Source organism: Papilio machaon, chromosome 5 (assembly GCF_912999745.1).
Source record: "Papilio machaon chromosome 5, ilPapMach1.1, whole genome shotgun sequence".
Classification (NCBI taxonomy): Eukaryota; Metazoa; Arthropoda; class Insecta; order Lepidoptera; family Papilionidae; genus Papilio; species Papilio machaon.
The window spans coordinates 5,197,090-5,221,596 of NC_059990.1; the positions used below are offsets into that span (position 1 = coordinate 5,197,090).

The following is a 24,507-nucleotide window of genomic DNA, read 5'->3' on the forward strand; positions in this document are numbered from 1 at the left end:
AAAAAAAATCTATAATGTGTTAATTTTTTTTAATTTTTTAGGCCGGAGATACTGTTATCTACAACTACGATGAATTGGGTCGAGTTACAAAGATAATAATGCCATCCGGAGAACAGGTTCACATATCTTCTGGTTTAGCTAAAAATTATGGCCTAGCGGTGACTGTTTCTAATCCATCAAGCACGATTCCTGTAGGAGTAGCAAAGAAATGTGAATATGTTTTACATGGCCAGTCTTTCAAACAAATCACTATCAACAATGGAAAACAAGTAACAGAAGGCAGAATTTACACGAACAACACTTTAGTTATTGAAACACCGTGGTCTGGTAAATTTGAAAGTGTAGCCGCAGCTAAACATCCACTACTCGAGGCGGCTTTACCCATTGAGGCCGAGATGCTCCATATGTGGTCACACCAAAGTACTACATTTGGAGATGGATTAGTTAATAATATGTATTCCTTATATTCTTTAGTGGGAGATGTCAGAAATCCACAACAGACACTTAATCGCGAAATATGGGTCAATGATTCACGAGTGCTTATAATTGAGTTCGATCAATTCAAAAGTCGCGAGACGTTCTTCAATGCTGATAGAAATCCATTATTTACGATTGCTTACGACGTGGCTGGTCTACCGCTGTCTTTCACGCCGCATGGAGCTGGTGTACCATTAAATATTTCATACGATCGTTTCTATCGTATCAATGGCTGGAAATGGGGTGTAACAGAAGAGACATATAACTATGATCCCCATGGTATGTTGTCTGAAATAACAAGTACGCAAGACGGCACTAAATTTATATACTACAACGAAGCAAATCTTGTGTCGAAAATTACTTTAGCAAGTCAAAGAAATTTCAAATATTCATACGATAAGAGTGGTGGCCTGACACACGTCATTCTACCGTCAGGAACGAATCATTCATTTAGTGTGCAGCCATCCATAGGATTCTTAAGAGTAACTTACACTCCTCCGGGATCATCCAAAAAATACTTACAACATTACTCCCATACAGGCGAGTTATTACAAACAGTATTTCCGGGAGATGGCGCTCGTGTTATTTATAGATACTTTACAACTAATAAGGTATCAGAAGTTGTTCATGGCGATGGGCAAACACAAATACACTACGCTGAAAACAGTGGACTTCCTTCCGAAATACTTCACGTTGACAGAGATGTAGACTACAGATGGGAATCTACATACGCTGGCGGCCTCTTAATGGAAGAAAGATTAGATTACGGTGCTAAAACTGGACTCAGTAATGCGAAAATCATTTATGATTACGACAACAATTACAGAATAATATCTGTACAAGGTCGTATCGGTGGACAGACTCTCATACCTCATCACATTGTTTACAACAGCAAAACGGGTGCGCCAGAAATATTGGGTCAATTTACAGTATCCAAACAAAAGTGGAACGAGACATCGGTTTACGATGGCATTGCAATGTTCTCGCGCGTATTGAACGAACAATTCTTAGAAAAAGAAGTTACAGTAAATATTCATCGTATGGAAGTATTCCGGATGGAATTCTCTTACGATAAACATGGAAGAATATCTCAAACCAGAACTCATACTAGAAATGTCGGTGTTAATACTTACACAAATGTTAAGAATTATACTTGGGATTGTGATGGTCAGTTGACCGGACTGGAAGCTCAAGAACCCTGGGGATTCAGATATGATGACAATGGAAATATGTTATCGTTGACATACAGAGGTAATACCATTCCTATGGAGTACAACGAGATGGATCGAATAATTAAATTTGGCGAAGGTCAATACCGCTATGATAGTCGTGGCTTGGTATCACAAAACGCCAGAGAGGAACGCTTTCAATACAACTCCAAGGGCTTACTGATTAGAGCGACCAAGCGAGGAAGATTCGATGTTAAATATTATTACGACCATCTAGATAGGTAAGATTAAGAAGTATTCTTGTATTCATGTCGTTAATTCAATTCGCAATAAAGCTTACTCTTAAACGAGGTTTACGCTAAACGTTACTCTTAAACGAGGTTTACGCTAAGCACCATCTGCGCCCGGCCACCTCAAGCCCGGTGAAACTGTAAATGCCTCTTCAAGGCAAACAGTGACTACTCTGTCACAAAAAAATCGCAATAAAGCTTTGTTTAACGAACTATTTTCTTTATAGATTATCGACAAGAAAAGACAACTTTGGTAACGTGACTCAGTTCTTCTACACAAATAAAGAAAAACCTCATGAAGTCAGTCATATTTATTCGCCCCGAGAAAACAGATTTATGACTCTAGTTTATGACGACAGAGGGCATCTGATATACACTCAGGTAACCAAAATGTTTGCACTATTTTAACCAATTCTGCTTGAACTATAAGATTTGTATCTAATTTAATATTTTCAACATTATAGGTCGCTCGACACAAATACTACATAGCAACTGACCAATGCGGTACCCCAGTTATGGTATTTAATCAATATGGGGAAGGCATTCGAGAAATTATGAGATCACCCTACGGGCATATTGTTTATGATTCTAACCCTTACTTGTACCTACCAGTTGACTTCTGTGGAGGTTTATTGGACCAAGTAACATCCTTGGTACACATGGCTAATGGAAAAGTTTACGATCCATTAATTGGCCAATGGATGTCACCTCTATGGGAGAATCTTATCGAAAGAATACATAACCCAACACAATTGCATCTGTACAGATTTAATGGCAATGATCCCATAAATGTTCGACCCCAAAACAAAAAACCAATCGGTAGGTATAATTTTTTTTTAATTTTTAATCGATCATATGTGAACAGAAACTGATAGTCTCTGTAATTATTTGCAGATCATATGTCGTGGCTTGAGTTACTGGGTTACGATACGAAGAGCCTGGCGCCGCAACTTTATCCCGATGAACTACCAGGAGGCTCCGTTATGCCTAGTATTCCGCGTGGGCGTCCTGTATGGGGCTCCGCACCAGTGGATAGTAATCCCGGTTTACCATCGGCTATGTCAATACTACCGAGCGTCTCTATTGAATCCGGTTTCTTGTCTCATATGTCCAACAAGAGAATAGCTGACTTTAGAAGCTTGTCCATACCAGCCATGTCAGCACTTAAAACAGATGCTCTCAATTTGGCACCAAAAAGAATCGGTTCCGACTCCGAGCCGCCATTCGGACGTGGAATTTTGGTATCTCGAAATTCAAGAGGCCGCGCCGTCGTCACCACTGTGCCCTCGGCTAATGCCATCTATCGCGACGTGTACACTTCAGTTTTTAACCGATCACATCTCCTGCCATTCTCGTTCGTGGTCCACGGAGACCAGCAAGACGTGTTCTACTTTGTCAAGGAGGACACGTGGCGCGCAGCAGACGATAAACAGCAGCTCAAACGCATGCAAGGCAAATTAAATGTTACGTTCCATGAAGTAGCTGAAGGAGGAAGATCCTACGCGGACGTAAAAATTCATGGGCATACGAGTATCGTGAACCTGCGGTACGGCACGAGCGCGGAAAGAGAGCGACAGCGACTCCTGCACCACGCTCACGCGACTGCGATCAGGAAGGCGTGGCACAGGGAGCGTGAGGCGCTACGCAGCGGGCTGGGCGGCTCGCTGGACTGGTCGGCCGCGGAACTGGATGAGATCCAGAAGGCAGGCTCGGCGGCGGGCTACGAGGGCGAATACGTGCACGACGTGGCGCGCTACCCCGAGCTGGCCGAGGATCCTTACAACATCCGCTTCGTGAAGAAGCGCAGCGACCGCGCAGAGCGGCGCCGGCGGAAGCGCGAGGACTGCCGCGCGCCCTGGTGGCTCTCCCGGGACGACCTCTGCTAGTGACATGCCGCCATCCATATGCCAAATCGTGTGAATGTAATTAATTGTCGTGGTTGTTAGGTGAGGAATGGTTGCGTGTGTGATAGTAAGATATATTTTGTAAATAGTCTCTATTAATTGTTAATTGTTGATGTATGTATGTACGGTAGACGCGAATCCCTATCGCTATGTAAATATTAAATTTTAATTTGCAGGGAGAGAAAGGACCTTTTGAGAGGACTGATATAAAAATAAATGTAATGTATGTATAAATAAGACGATTTATGTGAATATGAAATTATTTATACTTATTTAAACGTAAAAAGCTTCGATTGTGTCCAATGTTCTTATAAAATTTAGATGAAGACTATTTGAAAGAATAATAAAAAAGCATACTTTTTTAACCAAAACGAATGTGAAGTTTTTGTTTTACCTTCAATCCTTCAACCGGAGATGCACGGTATAAGTTTACACCAGAAATTAAGTTTCTATTAAACTTCCAATCAGTGTATAGACTGTTGACGATACTTCAATGAACAAAAGCTATCCTAATTCCACTGCTGAAAAAACTGTAAACATATTTTGTCTCGTTTTTTTTTAAATATGTTTTTGTTCAAGTATTTCACCAGTGACACTTAATAAATTTATAGGGAGTTCCGCATTTCTTACGTACGGTCGAATTCAATAGAAATGAGAAATTATATTTACACATGTCACTAGCTAACAATATCATTTATTATCTATGATTGTGTTTTGGAATGTTTCAACGTTTAAATTAATACCAATTTGTCTGTTTAAATAAGTCTCGAAAACAGCCTTATAAAGGTAAAATTGTTAGGTTTGTTATAATTTCTCAATTCCATTGAATCCGACTATACGTATTGCAATCGATTCCATATTTAATATTATGACCTAGGACTTTTATAAATTTGACAGCCAGTTTTTAAATCTGATAAAATTTATATTAATATCACGACCGAATCTTTTATTGAAATAATGTAAAATATAAAACTGCCTTTTAATTGTACTGACCACAATTTTCAAATATAAACAATCTAAATACATTTTTACATATATAAAATATTAGCAAAATCTATAAACGAAATGAAAACTTTTAAGGCTAACAAAATTAAATAAAATATTGTGTAAAACTTATTTATTATATTGTTTGAAATGTCAATATCTGAACAACGCATTCAAATTAATTTTTACAATATTACTTTTTTACAAAAAAAATCATGTCAACACATTCATATAAATTTTTATGATACATATCTATGCAATAAACACAAGAATGCCTATCACGTCTTAGAATTATATTTACATTAAACTATGTTAGAACAAAAGTACTTATCGTGGGTTTCCGAGATCAAAACCCCCTTTATAACATATTGCTATCTCTGTTTTTCCAAAGATAATGGTATGACGATATGTTTTACACAGAGATTTTTTTCTCAGAATCCAACGGTTAGTTGACAGATACCGAAAACTTTATACAACCATCGACTGCTTTGTGTATAAAAATCTCCATTAAAAATATTTATTATATCTTATAAATTAACATTTACATTCGGATAAAGTTTTGAGTTTATTTTTTTACAAAAAGAAACACTACATTGAGCTACAGGTTCGTAAACAAATGAGATCAACATTACGCACGATGGTACAATATACATGTCCCGCATTTTGTGTGGCTTTTGTGTACAAAATTATCCATTATTCCCAATGAACGCTTAAATATTATAAACAGTGAATACAGTATCGCTAAGGCCTGTAAATTCTGGAAAAGACAAAATACTAAAAAATCTGAAGCTACTGACTTAAAGGTTATTTTCGGAAAAAAAAAAACTTTTTCTCACATAATCTACATTTGTTGCTATCTATACTATACAATTTTATTTCGACAAAATCGCTATAAATTAATCGATACAAATAATAGCCGCCATGTATGTATTATCTTTATAAAATTTAGGCGTTCATTTGAAATATACATCTCATTCCAGCAATCCAACAATTACGACATTCTTTAAACAAATGTCAAAACAGACCAGTATTAAAAAACAACATATCGTTGCGATGTAAAAAAAGCTTATGTATGTTTTATTTTAAAATTGAAAGAATAAAAATTTAATATCGCATCTTAGTAAATCGACTCACAATATAGGTTATTAATTTCATATGTGGAATAACAATTTAAATATTTTACAAATTGAAATAGGTCTCCATTGTACCACGTCAAATGCTTCGGTATTATTTAAACCCAGTATACCTTAAAACAAGACTCTTCTAATTATAATTGTTATTTTATTCATTGAGTTTATTTCCAAATATAATTTTTTATTGACCATCTCTATGAACACCCACCTAACATGCTTCTATCATTAAACGCATATGCAACAAATACGAACAAGTTTTGAGGTTATAAATTGCATTATTTCATTACAATACTTTAAAGAGTCCATAAAAATAGGAAACAGACAACTTTTTCATAAGAATGTTAGTGTTATATTCAGACAGTATGATACCGCACTAATAATAGGTTAGAATTACATGCAACAACAAATTAAATGGAAAAATATTCCAATATATTAGTGCAAAAACATTTCTATTATGAACACATATAAATTCACATACACATACAATTTGAACTGCAGGCGTTATTTACATATATATTTTACATATTTATATGAAATCAAAGATTTCCTGAATATATACAATTAACCACGCCAGACAAATTTTATAAAAAATCTAACTACCAACAACAAGATTTCATTATAGTTAGCCGTGGGTTTCTACTACCAAAAAATTTATATTAAAACATGTTGCCGTCTCTCTTATTCTATTGGGAAAATAAGATAAGAATATGTTTTGTACCCGACTGACAAAGAGGGTAATGTTCGCGCGTATGCAAGTTTGTTTTATATATGTGTGTCAGTCGATTCGTCTTCTCGAATTTCATAATATTACATGAACAAAAACAAATATATAGTGAACATGAACGATGAAGTTCAAAAAAAGAAAAGAACGAGTTTAAATGTCGCTTGCAATAACAATTTTTCTTTTAATTTAAAATTTTTTTCGGCGTTTTCCAGTATATTCTAAAATAAGAAAGTGTTACATATAACAGTTTAAATTTTAAAAAAATCATTGTATTAAAATCTATTGAGATGGCACCATTTCATCTGTTTGAGCCTCGGTCAGTCGGGTTGTAATTTTTTTTTAATTAAGTTATTTTATAGATGTTTCCGCAGTGTTAAGCCACGGTAAAGTTAATCAATGGCATCTTAATTTTTTAGGAAGCAAGTCGCCTTAACCCACTTTCCGCACACCTACGAAATATTTATAAGTTAAATTTGACAATTGAAACCCAATCAGGGTCTGTATTATTTTGAAAAAAAAAGACCTTATCAGTGATACAACAAGAAAAGAGAGATATGATCCGTCTTATTTACAATTTATTTATGTCAATGAAACTAATTTTCCCGGAACTACTTTGAACCAAAGAAAAAAAGAAACTACGATAATCATATTTTCTTAGACATATAGACAGACATAAGATAGTTTCAATAAAGAAATACGCTACAAAGTTTTGTTAAAATGTTCTACCTATTTAAAACCGACCTCGGTTGAATTGATATGAAAATTATGACGCCAACATACACATGTCCTTTTCTTACGCCGCCTATATTATATCTTTCTTCTCTGTCATGTAACGAAATGTGCACAACGATGACGCATCCTTAAAATGTCAGTGGAGTTTGATAGTAAAGCCTAACTATTCACTAGTACCTCAAGAATACTTAACGAATACTAATCTATTATTGTACACTTGTTTTACACGATTCAAAGTCTTGTGCGAATAATAAAGTTTCAAACAACATTCTTATAATGCCAAATTATATCTACAAGTTGCAAAGCATCTAATATGGCACCTTTGTTTAAATTGTTATTTATATATGTTCCTATTTATAATATAAACTTACTCTTTGCAGATTTTCGTGTATTTATATAAACCTCATATTCGTTGTTAGTTCATAAAATAATATTTTTCGAAAAATATTCCCGACCAGAGCTATTTTTTTCTTTAAGGGCCTTAATCTTAGAACAACCGAGAGCTTGCTGGGATAGTGAATGGCGTAAAATAATTGACTTAATGAAAATTAGGTTTATGTGGGTTAAGGAACTTCTAAACTTTACAGTAATTAAACTTCGAAATCGTTTTACAATTAAGATACTTATAAGTTTTATCAGTTCGGTATATTTTTATATTAAATTGATTTATTGATTGCTTCGACTTTTTATTTAATAGCTCTTCAACTATTGGTAGAAATAAATATTAACAAACTTACACAAGCAAAACATACATTTCATTCAACAACACTTTTCCCTAATATCAATTGCTACAATATATTTATATCGAATTGCTCCTTTTCACTAACCGTAGATATATTCTATATGTAATGACTAAATATTAGACCTTTTAAAAAATAATTCATCAAAATATCCTTCGACGATAGCAAAGATTACGACACAGATTGATTAGAAGTGTATTTAAATTAAAGATTATTACCTTGTTAGTGACAACGTCAAAATAACTTTTGAATTTTTATCAATAAGTACAATATACAAAGTTAAAATTATTATAACGATTTCTGCAATAATAGGCAGCACTACGATATTAAATAGATAATACTGATTATACATAAAAGCACCCAAATTATTTATCAATTTGTTTTTACAGTCATTTATTAATTTATGTTTCAAACTGTGAAGTGAATTCGTAGGATTCTAAAATAACGAGACAATCATGAAAGTTTAAAAAGTAGTGGTATAAATAATATAAGATATTGTGTTATTATGCAGGAAGAATATAAAACTTACGTGTTTTGCGAACTCTTCATGTTATCACCTTTCCGCTTGTCCTATAATTTTTACAGAGAGCGACAAAGCTTTACAAAATTTTTGAGTAATAATTTCATGAAACATCGCTCATATTCGAACTCAAGTATAATTTTATTTGACAAAAATTTGTTAATGTTTTTTTTACATGTCCGCATACTTTATATAATAAAACATTTCATTGTCAACTTTCTAAATCATAATAAGAAATAATTTTATTAAGTACCATATTTTCCAAGCTGTAAATTTTATAAAAACAATACGATTATTTACAATTAAAAAACTGGTCGTAACAAGAAATAAAATTTCCATTTACGCAACGGCATCATTAACTATTCACACTTTTGTCATGGTACAATTACGCTCAACTTCCGAGTTGCCATAAATAAATAAATCAGTTTAAAACAGACTTTTAATTTCAAATTCGGATTAATCCGAATCAAATAAGACCTTTTTTTAAACTAAATAAAGAATTTTAGAAATGAAAGTCGACTATTTCAAAATAAATTCAGATGTTTTCTATATCGATTTTATTAACACATTCATTGTTACAATTTTTGCACATGAACATGCACGACGATTAAGTTGCATTAAAAGTGTTAATTTATGAAGAAGACCTACATTTCATACGAAAAAATGGTAATTTACATTATGAAATACTGGAATTGATTCATAAAAGTCTGAATTTGAAATTAAAAACCATACTTTGAATGAGAATGGTTATCTTTAAGGAGAGAATATTTGACCATAGGCATTTCAGTACAGCCTAGCTTTTTTACTATGATTGTTTGATTTCAATGGTGCCAGCACCTGATTTTTTAAATATCGCATGACGCCCAAACACTGAGCCAACTACATTTGTGACTTACATTAAAAAAAACTCATGATTGTGTAGATTATAAAAAAAAATCGGTAAGTAATCACGGACTATATGAAATTAAAATCTGTATAATTTGAATTTACAATTATTTATATTAAAATATATTTAAAAGAGCAACTAATGGTAACATTTGACATATAGTTAATGTAAAGTCGACATTTTACGTCTTTATGAAAGTAGTTGGAATATGCAAATGTAAGAATCCATAGTGTCTTAGTATTTTACAGTAAAAGGACACAAACGAATACATTGAGTTGCCATGATATATTCCCCCCCCCCCCCCCCTAGTTAGTACTTGTGAAAGAGTAGGGGAGTAAAACTGAAAAAGGAACTGAATAACGAGGTAGTGTTTTGAAGCGAATAAGACACCAAACAAAACACTAAAATACTAAAAAAAAAAATCGTTCTAGAAACTTTCTTGTACTTCATAATCTACTTATAGCATAACAGTCGTAGATTTAATAATAAGAAAGCTTTCAGAGATAGCAAAAATAATAGTGGTAAGAGAGTTTAAAAGAAGTAAAATAATACCGGAAAAGCAATTTTAACACCTATTGCTAAAGATATAGGGATCACTTTGAATTCTTACAATTTACTTATCTTCGTGCATACACATTTTATAGTTATAACTATCTTGAGTGTTTATATTTACCTGATTTTGATAGAAATCGTATAGTCTAGTCAGTTTGTTATATTCAGTACATTTAAACTCACTTCACATTCGTAAATACTCTCACCAACACAATTGTTTATTGTTTTGTTCTACTATTTTATTATAAAATAATTTAACTAATATCTGCACATATTTACACTTTATTCTAATAGTTCGGCAGTGAGCTTTCATTAAAGTATTTACTATGAACTGTCCGGATTCGATTTCCGTCTCACTTGATGCGGATTCAGCGTTTGTGTTTGAGTTATGAACTGTGCTGTGCCTGGGAAAAAAAACATTTTACATCAACAACACTATTTGCTAATTAAAAAACCTGACTGAATTTATCCGAATACGAATCGAACTACATCTCACTCGTCAAAATAACTTCATTAGTTTATGCTGCAGAGGGTCACAACTAAACTTACATATAAATTCAGATATAAAAAATTGCGTATGCTAGAAAAAAATTACTCTATTAAGTCTATCGGGTTAAAACAAAACATCTTTTCTATTTAAGATATAAAGAATTTTTTTATATTACAAAGTGGCAAACGAGCAAGCGGCCACATGAATTCGCCGAAATGGCGAAGCGACCGCTGCCCATAGACATTCACAATTGCAGATACGTTCCCTACCCTCAATCGACGAAGGAGGAGAAGCAAAAAAGAGAATATTTAACCTTCCTATGCATCTCCTCCTCCATCAAATCCACCTCCCCTTCCCATCCTTTCCTTATAAGAAAAGATTGTGAAGGGAAGGAGGACTAAAATTAGGCCTCCGGCACCACACTCATCAGACTGTACGCGGAATTACTTCCACTTCACGCCTGTCTTCTGTGTGGTCGTGGTATTTCACCTGGCGAGCCGGACAATTCGTGCAACTGATGTTGTTGTTGCTGGCGTCTATCACTATTACATTACTGATTACAAAAAGATAAGTTTACTGACCTGGTGTAGGTTGCGACGGTCTGGTAGATGTGAGCGTGGGCTGTGCGGGGGCGGGGGCGGGGGCGGCGGCGGCAAGGGCGGGGGCGGGGGCGGGGCCTGCGGGCTGCGGGGTGGGGGCGGGGCGAGTGAGCCGCGTCCCCCGCGCGCCCCGCACCACCTGCACCGCGCCGCCCCGCACCGCGCCCTTCACGCCCCCCGCTGACATTAATTGTGCTGGATACAACAAAACATATGACATTTATGCACTCTGACATGCAATCCAGTAACTAACTAACACTCACTGATAAAACATAAATCTGGCGCAGAAATTTGGTGCAGATGTAGAACATAGTCTGGAAGAACACATAGACTACTCACTAAGTTTTTTTCGCACTCAACTACGCGGACGAATTTACAAGCGAAAGCTAGTACACTAACTCACTGCACTAACCATTCCTATCAGTCGTTTTGTTTAGTCTTTTTTTAGGAAGCAATTTTATTATACTCTATTTGATGCAGAAAATTACTCACCTATAGGTAAGGAGAGTACGGAGGGTTGGTTTGTGAGTACCACAGAAGTGGTGGGCGGAACTGACACTAGCAGTCCGCTGGGCGCGCCCGACACGTTTAATGACAGAGATATGGGCGCGGGCAGACCCGGGATTTGAACCTGTACGTTCTGCAACCCTTGGATACCTTGCAAACCTTGAAGCGACGTTAAACTCAAACCCTGCAATAAAAACACCAAATCCATCTCTTTAATAATTAGGACAGTTGCCAAAAAAATATTAAAATAAAACATTGTAACACACATTTGACGTTTTAGATGCGTTTTTTTCTGGTATATTTTTTATAATTTTGAATACATTTCGAACGTTACGATTTTTCTATTTGATTTATTATTCTTTTAGCAAACGTTTGTGATTTTCCCGTGTATTTTGCACTATGTTTAAGCCACAGATTTGTAATAATATCGTAAATAGATAAATACAAATAGAGAACGAACAGCCCTTATATACAAACATGCAAAGCATTTAAAAAACGTATTTCAAACTCAAAATTAAAAAAAAAATTATAACACATAGAATTCAATTCTAATTAAAAACCAAAAAAAAAAAATAACGGTAAAAATATTTACATCAAGATTGATGCAAATATGTAAGGTAGACCGAAAAATTCTAGTAATAGTTCATATCATGCTACAAAAAAGGCTTGCCATGTCTATTTACGAGATTAATAAAAGATCTATGGTCAGAACGCCCTATCCTAATGAGCCAATTATGCATCTACGCGTCCCATTGTATCGTTAGTCAAAACACAAACTCAAAACAAAAACAAAAAACTTTTAAAATCGTAGTCATTTGAATTATTAATAGACTACGAGGTTTAATATAAAGCTACCTGTAAATGGCATACAGGTTGCGCTTGTGTCGCGGGCGTGGGGTCGGGGCCCATTAGCCTCTCTAATAACGCACTCTCACTACTCGACACGTTGGTCGACTCATTGTCACAAGTGTACCCACTCATAACCTGCAAAAGACACTACGTTTCAAACAAAAATATACCATCGACAATACCATAAAGAGCGACATCTATTTGTCTAACGTTTTCATGAACCATCGACTAGCATCATCTAAAATATTCTGTAAGTAAACCACGACAGTAGTGTAGTTTAATTATTTATGAATATAAAAGATATTTGCTTTGCTTTGATTTACTTTGTTTGTCCTAAGCGTTATCTTTTTTAAAAGTTTTTTTTTAATGTTAAATGTAATTTATTCGAAGTGACTTCGACGAATGACGTAACATTAGCTTATGCCTTATTAACACTTCGCTCTTTAACAATAAAGTATAAAAACAATTATAATAAACGAGAGTCGTTCATTTTTTATACGGGTAACATATCCATAAAAATTGGTTTATAATATTTTATATATTAATCTATTTATTTTCGTGTCCGCATCAAACTCTACTGTAAAAAATATTAGAAAAACACACTTATTGTAAAGGTTGTATTTGGATATATGTATAGGTACATTATAAAAAAATGTGTTTGTCCTTTAAAACGCGCTAATCCCAGAAACTATTTTTCGGATTACAAAAGTAGTTAAAATTAGAAACTACCCGAAAAAAAAGTCATCTTATTATTTTAAAGTAAATCACAGTGAACGAAATTGAGTTAAACGACATGAATTGTAATTACCTGTTGAGTATATGTAGGTATGGAGTGCGAGGCTGTGGTAGTTGCTATGAGCCGCGCACCCGATATAGAAACAGTCCGGCCTAGCAGCTTGTGGGCGTCGATGGCGCCTTCTGTGGGCGCGGCGTGGGCGCTGTGCGTCACGTGGGCGCCCTGTGTCGCGTGTGTCATGGCCGCCGGCGCGCTATTCAGAAGGTTGAGTATCGTTGCATTGCTATTTGCTGTACTCACAACCGCCTTCGCTGCGTTTTGACTTGCCGCTGAAATTTTACACAAAAATGCTATCATATTTACAAAGCAATTAGAGCTCTTCTTTTGAAAGTTAATTATTTTTATTATGAACCTTGTTGGAACTGTTGTGCTGAATTCATTAGACTAGTGACAAGTGCGCTGATGGCGGGGTTCGTTGTTCGCGGTTTACTAACGGTCGCCTTTTGCTGCGTCGTTGATGTATTCGTATATTGAATATTCTGAACCTGCAAATATTGAAGGTCATTTAGTCTTACGAAGAAAAAAAAAATCTCGAAAAATTTATTATTTTTAATTTTATTTTAGGTTATAGAACTTTAAATAAATTATCCCCTTAATCTCATAACAAGCGTATAATTTTTTTAAGCTTTTACTTATTGATACCAGTTTCTGTGTAGCTATACTCACCTGTGATGTCCCAGCAGAAGACATGAGCGGATGCTGTATATGTATAATGGCGGACTGCATCTTCTGAGGGTTTAAAGGTTGGGGCGGGTTGGTCAACTGTTGAGCCAGTAACTGATTTGTTGACGCCTGCGACGAGTGGATATCGTGGACCTTTGAAATAATTAATTCATACATTATTAAATAATATGTACTGAAAAGATATAACTAAAGCAGAAATTCGAATATACTTGTGGAGAAAGACGAGGTGTAGTCGGCGAAGGTTGCTGCTTGAGTGTCACTTCGTTAGCGACCACAGCAGCCGCGGCTACGTTGCCCACGTTAACGTTGCCCACGCTGCCCGCAGGCACGCCGCCCACCGCTGCCACGTTGCCCACGGTCGCGACGTTGCCCACCACAGTGCCCACAGTTGCGACGCCGCCAACGTTGCCCACTTGTTGTAGTTGAGCCTGCTATTACATTTTTCATTAGTTTTTAATAAATGACGCGATTTAACAATTTATATTCAATTGAACAACAAAGTGACTTACATTTTAAAATAAATTTCGAATATTTAATATTAGACACATGAGTGTAATAATTAAGCTAAATAATTATAATTATGTACACATCAAATTGTGTGAAATAATTACACCTTCACATGTGTGTAATACACATATGAGAAAATTTACCACTTAATGTCTCCACTAACCAGAATGGGCAGCTGTCTGACATTCGCGTGGGCATTGGGCGTGGGCGCTACCGCGGACGTCCTGTAAAGCAAATTTGTAACTTTTGGGCTCCATATATCTTCATATAAATATATAAACTGCAATATTCTCAAATATTGTACTACAAGTCTAATACCAGTTGTATGTACTCAAATTATCTTACTTTTATTATAAACGCGAATGTTTAGATGGATGGATGGATGTTTGTTTGAAGGTATCTCAACAGCTAAACATATGTTAATGAAATTTGGCACAAATGTAGAAGATATTCTGAAAGAAGACATCGGATACTTATTAAGTTTTGTTTTTATGTAGCGCGGACGAAATCACGGGCGATACCTAATGTGTAATGTATACAATAATAATCTCTATTACTTACACAACAGGGACGGTTGTTGCGTGCGTTTGAATAGTGGAATTGTTAGCAGCCGCTGACCTTTGTTGTAACAATAGTTGCTGCCCCTAGAAAAATAATAACAATTATCAAGATACTGTAATAGATATTTTTAGCTATCTTCAAAAAGAAGGAGGTTATCAATTCGACTGTATTTTTTTTCTATTTGTGTTTCCGCGAAGCTCCGCCAATGGTGCTTGGATTTTGATAAAAATTATTTTAATCGAACGGTAGTACTTGCAGATGGGTCCCATTTTTTTTTATTATTTTTTATCAATTACGTAAAAACGAAATGGAGACTAATTAAAGGATCTTGAAAAGAAATAAACATACAAAAACATCTAGGAAGTGATATAAAAAATTAAAATAAATAAATAATAATGAAATAAGAAAAAAAAAATGAAGTTGGCATTACATTTTTGTTTACCATTTCTCTCATGCTACCCGTGAAGGATACCCTTGGTAACTGTCCGGGTACTATATGCTTTATCCTGACTGATTTACGACCTTCTTCTGTAAAAATCTCCGTAAACTGTTGTATGTACTTATTAGCTTGAAGTCTTGACCCTAAAATTAAAAATAATAACTACTTTACAAATCTAAATAGAAATTGTCTATCTAGCAAATGTAATTAATATTATAAATGCGATAGTTAAAACGGATGTATGGATGTTTATTAAAAGATATCTTCAAAACGGCTTAACGGATCTCGCTGAATAATTTCAGCGAGATCCGTTAAGCCGTTTTGAAGTACATCTGTACCTAATGGCACAGATGTAGAACATAATCTGGAAGAACACATAGGCTCATTTTCTTAATTTTGCGCGGACGGAGACGTGGTCGACAGTTAGTTAAGATCATAAATCTTTTTCTATTTTTCAGTAGCCCTATTTACTTATGGACTAATCCATATCAGACTATGTAAAAAATAAAGATCGATCCATCCTATAGGAAATAGTATAAATAATACAAGTTAAAAATAACAAAAATGTATCATTATTGATTATTAGTTATATTTTATTAGTTACTAATTTCTAGTATTAAATATATAAAAACATGACTTACCTAACGTAAACCGACATGCTGATCCATTTCTTTCACCTTCAACATGATCTCTATCAACATAAAGCTCTCCAAGAAACTCCTGATCAGACGGCCTTTGTAATATCGACAGCTTTATATGGAAGAAGCCGGCGCTGGCGTGGGGCGAAGTCTTCTCAGTCTCGAGGATGTACTCCTCCACGAGCTGCGGTTGACAATCTGACGTCGGTCGCGGCCGTTCGTAAGCTCGCGCTAACCGCAATGGAGCAGTTGCTTCCGATGGCAAAATTAACGGTACAGGATCCATTTTAGGTGGTTCTATCGGTTTGAACACCTATAAGAAAAAAAGAAAATAAATAAATAAATATATACATCAAAATGCTGCTAAGTAAGATCCATACTTATTATGTAATATATATGCTATGTTAATGATAACAGTATAAAAAATTAAAAAAACATTTACCTCGGGTGGTTTCTTAGGATATTTCGAGGTGAGTCTAGTAAGAGGTACGGTTTGTCTGTTCTTAGCTCTTTGCCTATGTATTAATTCCAATAACTCTAAACCATGGTAGTGTGTAAATTGATCTAATTTTCTTTTTCTATTCACTGCCACCTGTAATTTTTTAAATAGACATAAAAATCTAATTAACAAAAACAATTTATTCAAATTATTATACACCTGTTATGTCAAGTTCATCGTATTATATTTTTCTTTACCTTATTTGGTGCAAATGCTGTACTAATCTTAATCAATACATATTAATAAAATTGCAGGGTATGTATGTAACATCGAAAATAATAAATCACATTACATACACGTGATGAATTTGCGTAGCTATTAACGAAAAATCAATTTTAATAAATTTTGTATGTCTGTACACAAGGCCGCGTTTGTTCTGGGTTATTTCCGGAACAGCTAGACCGATTTTCAAAATCCGGTACTTCACGGGAAGGTAGCTGATGCATGTGGGCATATTTTAGGCTACTTTTTTAATTCTAGCCTGACAAAGTCGCAGGCGACTGCTAATTTAATATAGAAATTCAGTTACTTACTTGAGAAAACCGCCGTGCTTGCCGCCGTATCCTAGGAGTATTGAAGAGTCTAGGGGCGGCGTGCAACCTGGCTGCTAGTAGACCTACTGCAGGCCGGGGATCTAGACATAGCGGTGGTGCTGACGCATGCACTAGAGCAGCCTCAACCGCTTCCAGAGCTCCCCGCTCCTCACCCAACCAACCACACTTGCCACCGATACACATGGCATCTGTGATTATACTCTGAAAAAAAAATCATTAAAACAAAACTGTAATAGTAATTAAATATAAGAAAAAAAAAACAGTTTTACAAAAATAAAATATTTTTCCTGCAAAAATATAGACAATATTTTAGTTGTAGTAAATAATAAGTATGTGGTAGATTCCAGCCCAAGATCTTATAATTGCCGTATTAAAACCACATTTACTGGTCCCTTGAATATAATATAATCAATTTTAACTGTATATTCCAATAATTTAACAATAAATTAGAATACTATAGACAAAATTCCAATCGCTTCTATATAATATAAAACCTTTAACTTTATTAGGTAATAGTTCATATTAACTTCAAATAAAATAATTTAAAATTTAACCTGTAGAAGAATTACCTGATTAGTTGGCCTAAGTAAGACATGATGAGTATCACATAGAAAACTGGGATATGCCTGTCGATAGTCTCGTATTTGGGCAATTATACAGCCTGAATAGAAAAGTGAGGAGTGTTCCGATTCTAACAGATCAAGTAGAACAACTGGTAATTCCTCATTATCTATATAACTTAGGAGTTCTTCCTCTTCGTAAGGCCAACGAGGTGTCTCTATTAATGTCTCCTCTTGATTTGATATCTGGTTAAAACACTTTACAATAAAATTATAATTAAAATTTTGTATTGAATAAAATTAGTAAAAGAATAATAGAACTATCAGTCATATTTCTGAAAAATAAAAATCCATGTACAAAATTTCATTGTACTCGCTGAAGCATTTTTTAAGGTAACTGCTATTAAACATACAATATTAACTTGTTTATAATATTAACCAAAAAGATATAAAATATTAATGCAAACAAACAGGGGATCTAAGATTATATTTAATTTTTGATTAATAATTGATAAAAAAATATTTATAATTTAGTTGATTACAACAATACTTGAATAATCATAACATGGTTTAAAAAAGTAAAAAAAAAAACTCTACATAATTTCTCTCTCTGTATTTGCATTGTTTCCTAATTCCTGAAGAAATACTCATAATTCCAACCTAATATTCCCTAAATAATATATGTTTAAAGTTGTGGATGTATGGAAACTATATATGAGAACTGTTCTATAAGTAGCGCTGCAAGTTCAAATCTAGTATCCAAAGCTGATAAGATTTAGTTTTTATTACATAAAATACAAACATGTAAAACACTGTAAAACCAAGGATCTTGGTAATGAAATATTTAAATTAACCACAAAACAAAATTTATTATTTAAATTGAACCACAAATTTTTGTCATAATGTAAGAAATACATAACATTACACAGCCCTATGTTAATGTTTAACTCTTTAACACTATTTTGAAATAAACTATTAACATAACTTTTGAATGTGCACTATAAATAGTATAAATAAGTTTTTTTATACTTACATTTGCATCAGGTGGCTGTATATATTGTGTATTGCCATTAACTTTTAAAGATAATGAATATCCTTTATTGCCAGGATATAAATTAATTATTAAAGTATTGAGATTATATGTTGCTAATAACTTCTCTAATAAATATGATGTGGTTTTAAGTCCTTGCTGAAAAAAAAATTATATTCATAAATATATTCATATCTCTTTATTTCTATTAATATTAAACATGTATTATCTAGAAATAACTAACAAAGGTATGGTCATAAATATAAAATTAAATCATTTTAATAATCTATAGTATAACATACAAATATTATAGACCTTATTTGTATGTAATTCTGTACATACAAAATAACAATATGTTTCTACATTTCATATTTCATTGTAAAATATGTTTACATTGATTACACTTATCTTTAAATTTATCTTCTGCATCAACTTACAACTCAGTGAGATAAATATTTAAAAATAATATTTGTATGTCTATACAAAATATTTGTTAATTTGTATATCAGCTTTTGAACACTTAACAAAGTAAATTAAATTTATATTTAAAAAAATAGTTTACAAAAATAAATATAACATCCTCAGTTGTTAGGAGTAATGAATGAGTCTACGGAGAACTACAGTGTATGCATATTTTTCACAGTAATCAAAACCCACTATTATAAATTAAAGAACTACTATGTAAATGAGTTAAATAATTTTTTAAAAATATTTTAATTTGCTGCAGTTGTAATATTTTTACAGTATTAATACTCACATAATTTATTTGTGACGCTTCATCTCTACTTAACTCATTATACAACTCATGAAGTTTTTTAAATAAATCAAATTTTTCTGAGCTTTTACTGGTAGATATAGTTGTTGAATTTCTTTGAAACTTCATCCTGCTGTCATCCACTGTTTCTGCTAAGTGTATTTTTTCATGGGTCCAAGTCATTTTATGGTCTGGGACACCACTGTCAAATTGTGTTAAGTTTGCATTTGCATGTTTTACCCGATTAAGTATAACCTGAAATTTAGATATAAATAGTTGATTAATTTTATAAACGATTTTAAATCTAGAAAACACACCGATAAACTACTATAACACTTGCCTCTGCTTCCAATGCCGCGTGAATTAAACCATCCATAATGTCATTAATTAAAAAGAAATATATAAGTGGCAGTTGCGTTTTTAAAAGTATTATTTCATTTTAACAATTTAGGCCTGAGTATTAAGTCATGATTTATAGAAAACTAATACGCTTTATTTATGTTTCACACTGCATGACAGTAAAATAACATGTCCAATGTCCATCAACATTTTTGACAGTTCTGTCGAAAGTTGTCAGTGTTGTAAAACAGATAGCACTATTTTTTCAAAAATGAACATCTCTACCTACAGAGAATAAAGATGTGCTTTGTTTGTTTTAAATTTTTTTATATCTATTAATTTAAATTCATTATTGGGTGTATATAACTAAACCTGAAAATATTTATTGCGATGATATTAACAAAAATATTAGAAAACACAGTAAATCTATAATGTCGTTTTGCAAGATACATTTTATACAAATTTAAAATGCTATAAAATATAAAACGAGGATTGGCGAGGGTTTAGAAATTAGTAATATGCCCAAGTAAAGTAAACAGAGAAAAGTTAAATTTCATATGCGGTGGCCATTACACTACTTAATTTTTTTTTTCAGATGCACTCTTTCAATATCATTTAAATATAATCAAGATTTTTCTTCGTTTACATCACTTAAAAATAGCAACATATTGGTTTTAAAATATATATATATATATATAAAATTATAGCTGTACTCGCGACTTCGTCTGCGTGAAATACTGTCTTTGGGTAGCATTTTTAATGACTTAGGCTCATTATTTTACTTAAAATGTTAGCTGCCGCCCGCGACACTGTTCTTCCAGACTATGTTCTACATCTATGCCAAATTTCAACGAGATTCATACAGCCGTTCTGGAGATATCTTAATCTGAGCTTCAAACAAACATCCATCAATCTAAACATTCGCATTTATAATATTAGTAAGACGGACAGCCTAAAAGTAAGCTTCTAACTGTAAAAATGACTATACTTCCATATAAATTTCCATCCCTACTTTCAAGCTTCTTTCCCTTTTTTCCCGTTAAAAAGTAACCTTTGTTCTTTTTCAGGCTCTAGAAGTCTAGATTATCTGTATACCAAATTTAATTCAGCAGTTTTGGCGTGAAAGCGAGACGACGACAGACATAGTTACTTTAACATCTTACTAATGTTATAAATGCGAATGTTTGACGATATCTCTGGAATGACTCAAATAGATCTTGTTGATTATTTGATTATTAGGCACAGATGTAGAACATAGTCTGGAAGAACACATAGGCTACTTATACTTATTACTCGTTTTTTTTTATTTCTAGTTTATGATATTAGTAAGGATTGACAAACAAATCTATGGGTATGCACTCAGTAGAAATAGTTTTTTTTACTACTGAAATCCAGCTTATAGTCATTGATTACTTAGTACTTCATATACCAAAACTACACTGACGACTGTACAAATAAACATTAAAAGACCCTGGAATACGACAGAAAACCTGATATTGCAATAGTGGGAGCTTTTTATCTTTTATGGCTTAAGAATGAAGGGCAATATAAAAATTATTCCATAACAAGAAAATATATCTGAAGTGCTCAAATTATTGCTCAAAGCTTGCTGTTACTTTGACTTTGTCCCCAACACATAATTATGAAAACACAGAAAATTACAAATAAGGAATAACATTGCAAATAAAATTTGTTAAACATAAAAATTACTTTATTAACATTTCACTAATTATCATTAGAAGCCATATGCCTTATGAGATTGGAGATAAACTTATCAACTTTTCTCACATCTTGTTGCACCTCTGTTTTGTATTGTAGACACTGAAAATGAGAAATCTTGATTTAAAAACATACATAGAAATAAAAAGTATTGATTTGCTTAAAATGTATAATTATTTGATGACTTTCTTTGTTTTAATCAAAATCCAAAATTAAGTACACTGAGCAATTTCAACTCCATATATGACAGCCATCAAAATATTTAACTTTGTCAAAATTGTAATAAGGAGAACTGATATTGCATAATTAGGGTAGCTAATGATGCACAGCTATCTAAGAAAATAAAATTCTCCAGAAATATATTGTAATTTTAGAAGAAAAAAAGGACAAATTGTGTCTTTTTATTTATAAAAATCAAAACTATGTAATATTTTAGATAAATTTCATAATACTATTCAAATCATTATAAATCAATGAATATTTCTCTTATATTCATTTGAAAGTTATTTACGGACGAACTAAATTAATTAATTACTGTCGATTTTCAAAAGGCAGTAGTTTTTGCTACGACCATAGGGTTGCGGCCGTAGACCGTGGATTTCGCAAATATGTCAAATCAAATGTTGGTTACTGCATTACAACAATTAACAATATTGATAGGAGCAATTCCATTTTTTATTGCAAGTGGTCCAATCCAAAGCAAAGGTTCCATAATTCATTGATTCATTTTCTAAATTTAAAATATAAATTAATCATTTGGCATAGAAAACACAAATGTAAATTCTAACATGTCAACTAAGTTAATTTAAAGAAATGTAAGACCAAATTTATGATATGGCATTTATTATACCTTTTTATTATCGGTTATTTTCACAAGAAATACACCCTTGGAGTGTGAATACTTCATACTATATCTAGTGTTTATTGGATCACGTAGGTACAACATCTCAGCAGACCTCTCAAATTCTTCCCAGTTGGGTATAAACGTCATTGTTTAATAAGTATTTTTTCAGTTATGACGATGAAATGCCTTAGAAGGAAATGTTTTAATATAAGATTAATGAAATAAATAGACCAGAAAAATTGAAAAAAATAGCTTAGAATGAAAACAAAACACGTTGACACATATTTTGACTTTGACAGTAATTGACAAACGACCAAGATGACATTGATAATCGTGGATATTTTTTTTATAGTCTATGACACTGACGTCTACACTTGGATATAAATCACACTTGGGCTATAAATCGTGGGTTTTGTGCCTATTTAGTATCGCAAATATATATATATTTGCGATATATATATATAAATGTGAGTAATGAACCTCGAGCCTTGGTCTTGTAATAAAATTAATTGAACAAATAAATACTATTAATAATTTTAATGCATTTCATTTCACACACTTCATAAGCATCAGTTGTCAAACTTATCATCCTTAAATAGATACACTGTACTTGGAGATTCCTCCAATATACTCCTACGCGCACAACATAAACGAGCGATGATTTCCTGTTAATAAACGTATTTGTGACAACTTAGGGTGTGTTCCGATATGCACTGCGACCACTGTAGAGTGTGACGTCAATTCAGTATACTGTGAAGCCGTTCCTTTATAGCCAGTTGTACTGGTTACGAGTTAAAACGGAACGCAATCTCGTATACTGTCAGCCGCATTTTTTGACGCGACATTCAAATGAGTGTATTCAAGTTTTCTAGTACATTAAAAAAAACTGTTTTGGAGTACTGTCAAATTAAAAATATTTTAATTAATATTAATTATAAATTGAATTTATAATGTAATAAAAATAAGTACTTTTTCATAAAAAGAATATGTTTTTCATTATCAACACAGTCTAATAAGGTTAATTTTTGCAATTCTTCCATTGTTTTATTTATTAATCCAAACTAATTACAGAACTTTAACATTTCTGATTAAACTGTAGTTTTGTTTATAAGATGTGAGGCACTCGGGTGGTTTTGACTGATCACGTGATCAAAGTACTGCGAGTACCTTACCTCGAAAACGCCAGTGCTCACAGTAGAATATGGCGGCGATTTATGACGTCATATATTTCCCTAGGGTACTGCGGCAGTGTACTGGCAGTCCATAACGGAACGAATTTTTCTACAGTGATAGCACTGTGCAGTGCTCGCAGTGTATATCGGAACATACCCTTAGAATTTACGAATTTTAATTTGACTGACGTGGTCACTGCCTACTGCCTACCCCTCTGAATTACGGGCGTGAGGTAGTCGAACAAACACGCTACTTACGCATAATGGAAACAATCAGAAAATAATCGTAAAACGCTAATACTTTTATTTAGAGTTAAAGCTGAGATTCATGGTTAAATATTTAATTTCAACAACATAACTCATGCCTGCAACCTAGCGATGTAGGCAGTGAACATATTTGGAGAAAGTTATGTTAGCGCGGTCTTGGATTGGAACCCTTTCAAAACCTTGCCAGTAGAATAGAAACCTTCAGAATGTTTCGGAAAATTTATGGAACTAATTTGTGTCTTGTAATGGAAATAGCAATTTTATTGAAATAAAAAATTTATAATTTTTTTGCCATGACATTGACATTGTTGACTGTCATCGAGTTATCATAGCATTTTATTGGAATTGCGGCATAGTTTTTAAGTTCGTATTAATTTGATGTGTTAATATGCGGAAAATATTTATAGCCTCGGAGAAAAAAATGTATAGAAAAATAATGTAGACGACGTTGAATATACTGGATTTAATTTTGAAATGACATTAGTCCGTTGGATGACGTAGCTGAGTTGTGTTGCAATAGCAATGAAGATTGTGGCGCCCTTTCGATAGGGTTAAAGTATTTTTTTGGTAAGGCTATCTTACTAATAT

At 33.3% G+C, this 24,507-nt stretch overlaps 3 protein-coding genes across 5 annotated transcripts in view; 1 reads left to right on the forward strand and 2 right to left on the reverse strand.

The window, feature by feature from the left end:
* LOC106708841 (teneurin-a) overlaps positions 1 to 4,208 on the forward strand; it is a 54,840-nt gene extending 50,632 nt beyond the window's left edge. For all 3 annotated transcript variants that reach the window (XM_045678077.1, XM_045678078.1, XM_045678079.1), the window contains 4 exons: positions 42 to 1,927; positions 2,164 to 2,317; positions 2,401 to 2,755; positions 2,831 to 4,208. In XM_045678077.1, coding sequence (XP_045534033.1) covers positions 42 to 1,927; positions 2,164 to 2,317; positions 2,401 to 2,755; positions 2,831 to 3,822 — 3,387 coding nt within the window. In that variant the 3' untranslated portion in view covers positions 3,823 to 4,208. The remainder of the gene's footprint in view (positions 1 to 41; positions 1,928 to 2,163; positions 2,318 to 2,400; positions 2,756 to 2,830) is intronic.
* Positions 4,209 to 10,435: 6,227 nt separating this feature from the next.
* On the reverse strand, positions 10,436 to 20,134 carry LOC106708598 (transcription factor SPT20 homolog). The gene is made up of 18 exons (XM_045678028.1): positions 19,919 to 20,134; positions 19,582 to 19,833; positions 18,828 to 18,983; positions 17,804 to 18,040; positions 17,214 to 17,435; positions 16,624 to 16,773; positions 16,185 to 16,494; positions 15,547 to 15,686; positions 15,105 to 15,187; positions 14,707 to 14,767; positions 14,246 to 14,467; positions 14,019 to 14,168; positions 13,705 to 13,837; positions 13,365 to 13,621; positions 12,563 to 12,691; positions 11,693 to 11,891; positions 11,279 to 11,395; positions 10,436 to 10,515 (listed from the first exon to the last, which is right to left on the reverse strand). Exons 1-18 carry the CDS (start codon positions 19,952 to 19,954, stop codon positions 10,436 to 10,438), a joined length of 2,934 nt encoding a protein of 977 aa, XP_045533984.1. The 5' UTR covers positions 19,955 to 20,134.
* Positions 20,135 to 21,610: 1,476 nt separating this feature from the next.
* On the reverse strand, positions 21,611 to 22,761 carry LOC106708918 (signal recognition particle 9 kDa protein). The gene is made up of 2 exons (XM_014500519.2): positions 22,487 to 22,761; positions 21,611 to 21,738 (listed from the first exon to the last, which is right to left on the reverse strand). The coding sequence occupies exons 1-2, from the start codon at positions 22,625 to 22,627 to the stop codon at positions 21,643 to 21,645; spliced, it is 237 nt and encodes a 78-aa protein (XP_014356005.1). The 5' UTR covers positions 22,628 to 22,761; the 3' UTR covers positions 21,611 to 21,642.
* Positions 22,762 to 24,507: the final 1,746 nt, after the last annotated feature.